We start from the raw sequence: 9,835 nt of genomic DNA, 5'->3' as shown, positions 1-9,835 counted from the left end.
AGACCCAATAGGGACCCAGCAGAGAGCCCCAGACCCAACAGGGACCCGACAGGGACCCCAGACCCAATAGGGACCCGACGGGGCCCCCAGACCCAATATGGATTCAGCAGAGACCTAAGACCCAATAGGGACCCAGCAGAGAGCCCCAGACCAATGGGGACCTGACGGGGACCCTAGACCCAATAGGGACCAAGCAGAGACCCCAGACCCAATAGGAACCCGACAGAGACCCCAGACCCAGTATGGACCCAGCAGAGACCACAGACCCAATAGGGACCCAACAGGGACCCCAGAGCCAGTAGGGACCCAGCAGGGACCCAGCAGAGACCCCAGACCCAATAGGGACCCAACAGGGACCCAACAGGGACCCCAGACCCAGTAGGGACTCAACAGAGACTCCAGACCCAATCGGGACCCAGCAGAGACCTCAGACCCAACGGGGATCCGACAGAGACCCCAGACCCAATAGAGACCCGACAGAGACCCCAGACCCAATAGGGACCCAGCAGAGAGCCCCAGACCAATGGGGACCTGACAGAGACCCCAGACCCAATAGGGACCCCCAGACCCAACGGGCAGACCCGACAGGGACCCCAGACCCAATAGGGACCCAGCAGAGACCCCAGACCCAATGGGGACCCAACAGGGACCCCAGACCCAACAGGGACCCAACAGAGAGCCCAGACCCAACAGGGACCCAACAGAGACCCCAGACCCAACAGGGACCCGACGGGGACCCCAGACCCAATGGAGACCCAGCAGACTCAAATGGGACCCAAAGGAGACCCCAGACCCAATAGAGACCCCAGACCCAGTATGGACCCATCACAGACCCCAGACCCAATGGGGACCCCAGGCCCAACGGGCAGACCCGACGGGGACCCCAGACCCAATAGGGACCCGATGGGGCCCCCAGACCCAATATGGATTCAGCAGAGACCCCAGACCCAATGGGGACCTGACGGGGACCCTAGACCCAATAGGGACCCCAGGCCCAATAGGGACCCAGCAGAGACCCCAGACCCAACAGGGACCCGACAGGGACCCTAGGCCCAACAGGGACCCGACGGAGACCCCAGACCCAATAGGGACCCGATAGGGACCCCAGACCCAATGGGGACCCCAGGCTCAATGGGCAGACCCGACAGGGACCCCAGACCCAATAGGGACCCAGCAGAGACCCCAGACCCAATGGGGACACCAGGCCCAACGGGCAGACCCAACAGGGACCCCAGACCCAATAGGGACCCAGCAGAGACCCCAGACCCAATATGGATTCAGCAGAGACCCCAGACCCAATCGGGACCCAGCAGAGACCCCAGACCCAATGGGGACCCGACAGAGACCCCAGACCCAATAGAGACCCGACAGAGACCCCAGACCCAATGGGGACCCGACAGAGACCCCAGACCCAACGGGGACCCCAGGCCCAACGGGCAGACCTGACAGAGACCCCAGACCCAATAAGGACCTGAAAGAGACCCCAGACCCAGCGGGGACCCCAGACCCAACAGGGACCCAACAGAGAGCCCCAGACCCAATAGGGACCCAGCAGAGAGCCCAGACCCAATAGGGAACAGACAGCCTCACATGGACCCGACAGAGACCCCAGACCCAATAGGGAGCCAGTAGAGGCCACAGACCCAATAGGGACTCGACAGAGACCCCAGACCCAATGGGGACCCAACAGAGACCCCAGACCCAATAGGGACCCAGCAGACTCACATGGGACCCAGCAGAGACCCCAGACCCAATAGGGACCCGATAGAGACACCGCCCCAAAGACCCCCTCAGGACCCTCCCAGGACGCCCCCAGACCCTTCCAGGCCCCCCCCCGGGACCCCCACCCTGGGTGTTGTTGGCCTCTGCCAGCTCCACCGCCTGGGTCAGGGAGGCCATGAAGGAGGCTGCCACCTCCTGGGGGTCGTCAAAGGAGTTGGGGGCTGCGGAAAGTGGGGAGGGGGAGGGCAGAACGGGGCGGGGGAGGGGAGGAGGAAGGCAAATTAGTCACACACCCCCCTCCCCAAATCCCCACACCTCCCCCCGCCGCCCCCCCCCCGCTTCACAGCGGCCCCCCCCCAGCCTCCCCCTCCACCTCCAGCCCCCTCCCCAAGACCCCCCAGGATCCCCCCCCAGGACCCCCGGAACCTCCCCTCCCCCCCCCCTCCAAAGTGATCCCTCAGGACCCCCCCAGACCCTTTCCAACCCTCCCAGGACCCTCCCCAGCCCCGCGGGACCCCCAGCCCCCTCCCCAAGACCCCTTGACCCCCTCCCCAAGACTCCCCCCAGCCCCCTCAGGGACCCCCAGGACCCCCCAGCCCCCTCCCTAGAGATGCCTCAGGACCCCTTAGCCTCCTCCCCGGGACCTCCCAACCCCCTCCCCCGGACGCCCCCAGACCCTTTCTAACCCCCCCAAGATCCCTCCCCCGGCGCTCTGAACCCCCCCCCAGCCCCCCCAGGACCCCTTAATCCCCTCTCTGTGAGCCCCCAGCTCCCCACGACCCCCCCGAGCCCCCTCCCTAAGACCCTCTAGGACCCCCCCAGCCCCTCAGGCCCCCCCCCCAGGACCCCTTAACCCCCTCCTCAGGCCCCCCAGCCCCCCGCAGAACCCCCCCCCCCCCCCAGAAAACCCTAAGTCCCCTTCCCCAAGACCCCCCAGGACCCTCCCAGGAACCCTTAGCCCCCTGAATCCCCCCCAGCCCCCTCCCCACGACGCCCCAGCACCTCCTCCCCCCTCACAGTGGCCCCCCCAGGACCACCCCCCGGACCCCCAGCCCCCTCCCCGGACCCCCCCCCCACCTCCCTAGCCCCCTCGCCCCCCCCTCTTTTCCGCCCTCCCCCCTCCTCGCCCCCTCACTGGGGTTCAGCTCTGCTCCAGACCCCTCCCCAGTGACCCCCTAGGACCCCCTAGGACCCCCCAGAGCCCCCAGACCCTTTATAACCCCCCCAAGACCCCTCCCCAAATCCCTTAACCCCCCCCCGCGGACCTCCCAGCCCCCTCCCCGGCCTCCCCCCCCAGCCTAGCCCCCTCCTCACCTCGGCACTGGGGTTCGGCTCCGCTCCAGACCCCCCCCTCGAGGCAGCGGCGCTCGGCCGAGCCCAGGAGCTTCAGCCCCGGGGCGCAGCGGAACCGGACCCGGGACTCCAGCGAGAACCGAGAGCCGCTGCGGGACGCCCCCGGGGGCACGGCCGGGGCTGGGCAGTCCCCGGCTGGGAACCGAGGGAGGGGGCACAAAGGTCAAGGACCGGGCACGGAACGGGGAGGGAACGGAGAGCACCGGGGAGGGACTGGGCGGGGACCGAGGGGCACCGGGGAGGGCACCGGTAAGGACCGGGGGGTACCGGGGGGACAGCGGCAAGGACCGAGGGAGACTGAGCAGGGACCGAGGAGCATCGGGGGGGGACCGGGAAGGGACTGGGGGCATGGTCGGGGCTGGGCAGTGCCCGGTTGGGAACTGAGGGAGGGGGCACAGAGGTCAGGGACCGGGCACGGAACGAAGAGGGACCGGAGAGCACCGGGGGGGGGGACTGGGCGGGGACTGAGGGGCACCGGGGAGGGCACCGGCAAGGACCGGGGGGGACCGGGGGGACACCGGCAAGAACCGGGGGGCACCGGGGGAGACCGAGCAGGGACCGAGGGGCATCGGGGGGGACCGGGAAGGGACTGGGGAGCACCGGGAAAGCACTGGGACGGACTGGGAGGGGACTGGGGGGGCACCGGGAGGGACCGGAGGGGACTGGGGGGGCACCGGGAGGGGACTGGGCGGGGACCGAGGGGCACCGGGAAGGGACTAGGGGGCAGCGGGGGGGACCGGGAAGGGACTGGGGAGCACCGGGGAAGCACTGGGAGGGGACTAGGGGGGCACCGGGAGGGACCTAGAGGGGACTGGGGCCATGGTCGGGGCTGGGCAGTGCCCGGTTGCGAACCGAGGGAGGGGGCACAGAGGTCAGGGACCGGGCACGGAACCGGCAGGGACCGGAGGGCACCAGGGAGGGACTGGGGGGAGGGTACCGGGGGGGACATCAGCAAGGACCGGGGGTCACCGGGAGAGACTGAGCAGGGACCGAGGCACCGGGCAGGGACTGGGGAGCACCGGGGAAGCTCTAGGAGGGACTGGGAGGGGACTGGGGGGCACCGGGAAGGGACCGGGCACGGACCGGGGGGCACCGGGAAGGGATTAGGAGGGACTAAGGAGCACCGGCGGGCACTAGGGAGGGACCGGGAGGGATTAGGAGGGACTGGGCAGGGACCAGGAGAGACCGGGGAGCGCCGGGGGCACGGCCGGGGCTGGGCAGTGCCCGGCTGGCAACGGCACAGGGGTCAGGGACCGGGCACGGAACGGGGAGGGACCGGAGGGCACCGGGGAGGGACTGGGCGGGGACCGAGGGGCACCGGGGAGGGACTGAGGGGCAGCGGGGGGGACCGGGAAGGGACTGGGGATCACCGGGGAAGCACTGGGATGGACTGGAAAGGGACTGTGGGGGGCACCGGGAGGGACCGCAGGGCAGCGGGAGGGGACCAGGAAGGGACCGGGGAGCACTGGGGAAGCACCGGGACGGATTGGGAGGGGACTGGGGGGCACCGGGAAGGGACCGGGGCGCACAGGGGGCATGGTCGGGGCTGGGCAGTGCCCGGCTGGGAACCGAGGGAGGGGACACAGAGGTCAAGGACCGGGCACGGAACGGGCAGGGACCGGAGGGCACCGGGGAGGGACTGGGGGGAGGGTACCGGGGGGGGCATCGGCAAGGACCGGGGGTCACCGGGGGAGACTGAGCAGGGACCGAGGCACCGGGCAGGGACTGGGGGGCACCGGGCAGGGACCGAGGGGCACCGGGAGTGCACCGTCGAGGACCGGGAGGCACCGGGGGGGACTGAGAAGGGACCGAGGGGCACCGGGCAGGGACTGGGGAGCACCGGGAGTGCACTGGCGAGGACCGGGGGTCACCGGGGGAGACTGAGAAGGGACCGAGGGGCACCGGGCAGGGACTGGGGAGCACCGGGGGGCACTGGGGAGGGATTAGGAGGGACTAAGGAGCACCGGCGGGCACTGGGGGGCACCGGGGAGGGATTAGGAGGGACTGGGCAGGGACCAGGAGAGACCGGGGAGCGCCGGGGGCACGGCCGGGGCTGGGCAGTGCCCGGCTGGCAACGGCACAGGGGTCAGGGACCGGGCACGGAACGGGAGGCACCGGGAAGGGGCCGGGCAGGGATCGGGGAGTACCGGGAAGGACCGGAGGGCACCGGGGGCACGGGCGGGGCTGGGCAGTGCCCGGCTGGGACCGGGGGGCACAGCCGTTAGGGCTCGGGCACGGAACGGGGGGCACCGGGCAGGGACTGGGGAGGGATAGGGGAGCCCAGGGGGGTACCGGCAGGGACCGGGCACGGAGCGGGGGGGCACCGGGAGAGCCCCGGCAGGACCCGGGGAGGAACCAGGGGGCACCGGGGGGCACCGACAAGGACCGGGGGGCACTGGGGAGGGACCGGGGGGGGGGGTGTGGGTGTGTGTGGGGTGTCGCTCCCTCACCTCCATCGTCGCACACGGGGGTGGTCCCCAGCCAGCGCCCCCCCCTTCCCGCAGAGCAGCTCAGGGTCCCCCCGCAGCTCGAAGCCTCCAAAGCAGCTGAAGTGCAGGCGAGAGCCGGGGGCGTAGCGCAGAGCGCCCCCCCGCGGCCAGAAGGAGCCGTGCTCAAATTCCACCGGCGGGGGGCAGAAAACGGCTGGGGGGGGGGGGGGAGGAGGAGGGAGGAGGAGGAAGTAGGTGTGGGGGGGGGAGGGGGGCGAGAAAGGAGCCAAACCGTCGCGAACCGCCCCCCAAATCGCTCCCTCCCCCCCCCCAAAGTCTCCCCAGCCACCCCCTCCCCTACGGACCCCACCCCACTACCCCCTCACCTACAAGCCCCCCCCAAGACCCTCAGGTTCCCACCCCCCCAATCCTCTTATTGTCCCCCCAGAAGCCCTCCCCAGACCTTCTGACCACCCCCCCAAGACCCCCCCCGAGTTTAAGAGGCACTCCCCAGGACCCCAAGTGCCCCCCAAGGATCCCACCCCCAGACTCTCAGACCTCCCCCAGACCCCTCCTGAATTTCAGACCCCCCCCCTCCCAGGACCCCAAAGCCCCCTCCCCCCCCCAGGACCACCACACCCACCCCACCCCCCCCCCGGGACTCACCTCCGCAGCTGGGGGAGTACGCCCCCGGCAGCGGCTCCCACTCCCCCCCCGGGAGGCAGCGGCGGAGGCTGATGGGGGAGGGGCTCTGGCCGGGGGGGCAGCGGTAGCGCAGCCCCTCCCCCCCCCAGACCACCTCCCCCCAGCCCCCCGCGATGGGCGCGAGCGCGGGGTCACAGCGCGGGGGGGGCGACGGCGGCGGGGGGGAGGGGGACGGCGTGGGGGTGCCTGGGGGGGGGGGGAAAGGAGGGGGTGACACAGCGGCCGGGGGGGGGGGGATTGGAGGGGGCTATGGGGCAGCTAGGGGGCTGGTGTGGGGCTCTATAGGTCGCTATGGGGCAGCTGTGGGGCAGCTATGGCTCGCCGTGAGGCTCTATAGGTCGCTCTAGGGCTCTATGGGGCAGGTGTGGGGGTCTATAGGTCGCTGTGGGGCAGCTATGGGTCGCCGTGAGGCTCTATAGGTCGCTCTAGGGCTCTATGGGGCAGGTGTGGGGGTCTATAGGTCGCTATGGGGCAGCTGTGGGGCTCTATGGGGCAGCCAGAGGGCAGGTGGGGGTCGCTAAGGAGTAGCCATGGGGCACCCATGGGGCTCTATGGGTCGCCACGGGGCAGCCATGGGGCAGGTGTGGGTCGCTACGGGGCAGCCATGGGGCTCTATGGATCGCTATGGGGCAGGTATGGGTCTCTACGAGGCAGACATGGGGCAGCCATGGGGCTCTATGGGTCGCTGTGGGGCAGGTGTGGGTCGCTACGGGGCAGCCATGGGGCTCTATGGGTCGCTATGGGGCAGCCATGGGGCTCTATGGGTCGCTGTGGGGCAGGTGTGGGTCGCTACGGGGCAGCCATGGGGCTCTATGGGTCGCTGTGGGGCAGGTGTGGGTCGCTACGGGGCAGCCATGGGGCTCTATGGGTCGCTGTGGGGCAGGTGTGGGTCGCTACGGGGCAGCCATGGGGCTCTATGGGTCACTACGGGGCAGCCATGGGGCTCTATGGATCGCTATGGGGCAGGTGTGGGTCGCTACGAGGCAGCCATGGGGCTCTATGGGTCGCTACGGGGCAGCCATGGGGCTCTATGGATCGCTATGGGGCAGGTGTGGGTCGCTACGAGGCAGCCATGGGGCTCTATGGGTCGCTACGGGGCAGCCATGGGGCTCTATGGATCGCTATGGGGCAGGTGTGGGTCGCTACGGGGCAGCCATGGGGCTCTATGGGTCGCTACGGGGCAGGTGTGGGTCGCTACGGGGCAGCCATGGGGCAGCTATGGGGCGCTATGGGGCAGGACCCACCGCAGGGCAGCAGCAAGAGCAGCAGCAGCAGCAGGCGGGGGGGGGCTCCGCGCTCGGCCATCTCCGCGGCTCCGGTTGGGGCGGGGGGGGCCCGCGGGGGGGGTTTTGTGGGGAGGGGGCGGGGCCGGGGGGAGGGAGGGGGGGGGCGGGGAGAGCCGGGAAAGGGCTGGAGCGGCTCGGGGGGGCTGACCCACGGCGGGGGAAGGGGGGCCCCAAAGCGCGGCCCGGTCGCCCCCAGCCCCAGTCGGAGGGTGGCGAAGCCCCCCCCCTCTGAGCGCACCCCCCCCCCTCCCCCCCCCCGGCCCTGCTGGGTGCCCCCAGCCCCATTTTGGGTGCCCCTCTGCTCCCCCCACCCCTTCCAGCTGTCCTCCCCCCGGGGTAAAAGGTCCTCGGGGCTGTGACCGTGCGGGCGGGGGGGGCACTGGAGGGGGGGGGGGGACGGGGAAGGGCATGATGGGGAAGCTGCACCATAGCGACCCAGAGACCCATAGGGACCCATAGAAACCAATAGGGAGCCACAGGGACCCACAGAGACCCATAGCGGGTCATAGGGAGGCATAGACACCCATAGGAGCCATAAGGACCCATAGGAGCCATAGGGACCCATAGGAGCCATAAGGACCCATAAGGAGGAATAGGAGCTAGAGAGACCCATAGGGAACCATAGAGACCCATAGGAGCCATAGGGACCCACAGGGACCCATAGGAAGCCATAAGGAGCCATAGGGACCCATAGGAGCCATAGGGAACCATAGGAGCTATAGGAACCCATAGGGACCCATATGACCCATAGGAAGGAATAGGAGCCATAGGGACCCACAGTGAACAATGGGAGCCATAGGAAGCCATGGGGACCCATAGGGAGGAATAGGAACTATAGGAACCCATAGGGACCCATATGACCCATAGGGAGCCATAGGGAGGAATAGGAGCCATAGGACCATAGGGAGCCATAGAGATCCATAGGGAGGAATAGGACCCATAGGAACCATAGAGACCCATAGGGAGCCATAGAGACCCATAGGGAGGAATAGGAACCATAGAGACCCATAGGGAGCCATTGTGACCCATAGGGAGCCATAGAGAGGAATAGGAGCCATAGAGACCCATAGGGAACCATAGAGACCCATAGGGAACCATAGGGTCCCATAGTGAGTAATAGGAGCCATAGAGAGCCATAGGATCCATAGGGACCCAGAGGGACCTATATGGACCCATAGGGAGGAATAGGAGCCATAGGGACCCATAAGGACCCATACGACCCATAGAGACCCATAGGGAGGAATAGGACCCATAGGGAGCCATAGAGACCCATAGGGAGCCATAGAGACCCATAGGGAGCCATAGGAGCCATAGAGACCCATATAGAACCATAGAGACCCATAGGGAACCATTGTGACCCATAGGGAGCCATAGAGAGGAATAGGAGCTATAGAGACCCATAGGGACCCATAGGAAGGAATAGGAGCTAGAGAGACCCATAGGGAACCATAGAGACCCATAGGAGCCATAGGGTCCCATAGTGAGTAATAGGAGCCATAGAGAGCCATAGGAACCTATATGGACCCATAGGGACCCACAGGAGCCATAGGGACTTATAGGGAGCCATAGGGACTTATAGGGAGCCATAAGGAGCCCTAGGAGTCATAGGGACTATTAGGGAGGAATAGGAGCCATAGGGAGCCATACGACCCATAGAAGCCATGGGGAGCCATGGGGAACCATGGGGAACCATAGGAACCCATAGGGACCCATAGAGACCCATGGGGAGCCATAAGGGAGCCTTGGGGACCCATAGGAAGGAATAGGAGCCATAGGGAACCATAGTGAACAATGGGAGCCATAGGAAGCCATGGGGACCCATAGGGAGGAATAGGAGCTATAGGAACCCATAGGGAGCCATAGGAACCCATAGGAAGCCATGGAGACCCATAGGGAGGAATAGGGGCTATAGGAACCCATACGACCCATAGAGACCCATAGGGAGGAATAGGAGCCATAGGAACCCATAGAGACCCATACAACCCATAGAGAGCCATAGGGACCCATAGGAAGCCTTGGGGACCCATAGGAAGGAATAGGGGCTATAGGGAGCCATAGGGAGCCATACAAACCATAGAGACCCATAGGGAGCCATGGGGACCCATAGGGAGGAATAGGGGCTATAGGGAGCCATAGGGAGGAACAGGAGCCATAGGGAGGAACAGGAGCCATGGAGACCCACGGAGACCCATAGGAGCAATAGGGAGCCATAGAGACCCACAGGGAGGAATAGGAGCCATAGACCCATAGGGAGCCACAGGAGCCATAGGGACCCATAGGGAGCCGTAGGAGCCATAGAGACCCATAGGGAGCCATAGGAGCATAGGGAGCCATAGGGAG

General features: G+C 67.5%; 2 protein-coding genes across 2 annotated transcripts; one reads left to right on the top strand and one right to left on the bottom strand.

Moving 5' to 3' along the window:
• Nucleotides 1–1,847: 1,847 nt before the first annotated feature.
• On the bottom strand, nucleotides 1,848–7,518 carry LOC137461203 (complement factor B-like protease; the record flags this gene model as incomplete). The annotated part of the gene is given in 6 exon segments (XM_068171050.1): nucleotides 1,848–1,943; nucleotides 3,037–3,210; nucleotides 5,526–5,568; nucleotides 5,570–5,718; nucleotides 6,171–6,395; nucleotides 7,454–7,518. Coding segments are annotated over 6 exon segments (748 nt in total), but the record flags the coding sequence as incomplete, so codon positions are not given.
• LOC137461200 (spidroin-1-like) lies at nucleotides 6,745–7,419 on the top strand (the record flags this gene model as incomplete). The annotated part of the gene is made up of 1 exon (XM_068171047.1): nucleotides 6,745–7,419. A coding segment is annotated over exon 1 (669 nt), but the record flags the coding sequence as incomplete, so codon positions are not given.
• Nucleotides 7,519–9,835: the final 2,317 nt, after the last annotated feature.

Source organism: Melanerpes formicivorus, unplaced genomic scaffold (assembly GCF_026170545.1).
Source record: "Melanerpes formicivorus ecotype bairdi unplaced genomic scaffold, bMelFor1.0.p_v2 SCAF_1430, whole genome shotgun sequence".
In the NCBI taxonomy this organism is placed as follows: domain Eukaryota; kingdom Metazoa; phylum Chordata; class Aves; order Piciformes; family Picidae; genus Melanerpes; species Melanerpes formicivorus.
The sequence above is the reverse complement of the archived record's forward strand: the minus strand, read 5'-3'. Positions and strand labels throughout refer to the sequence as shown.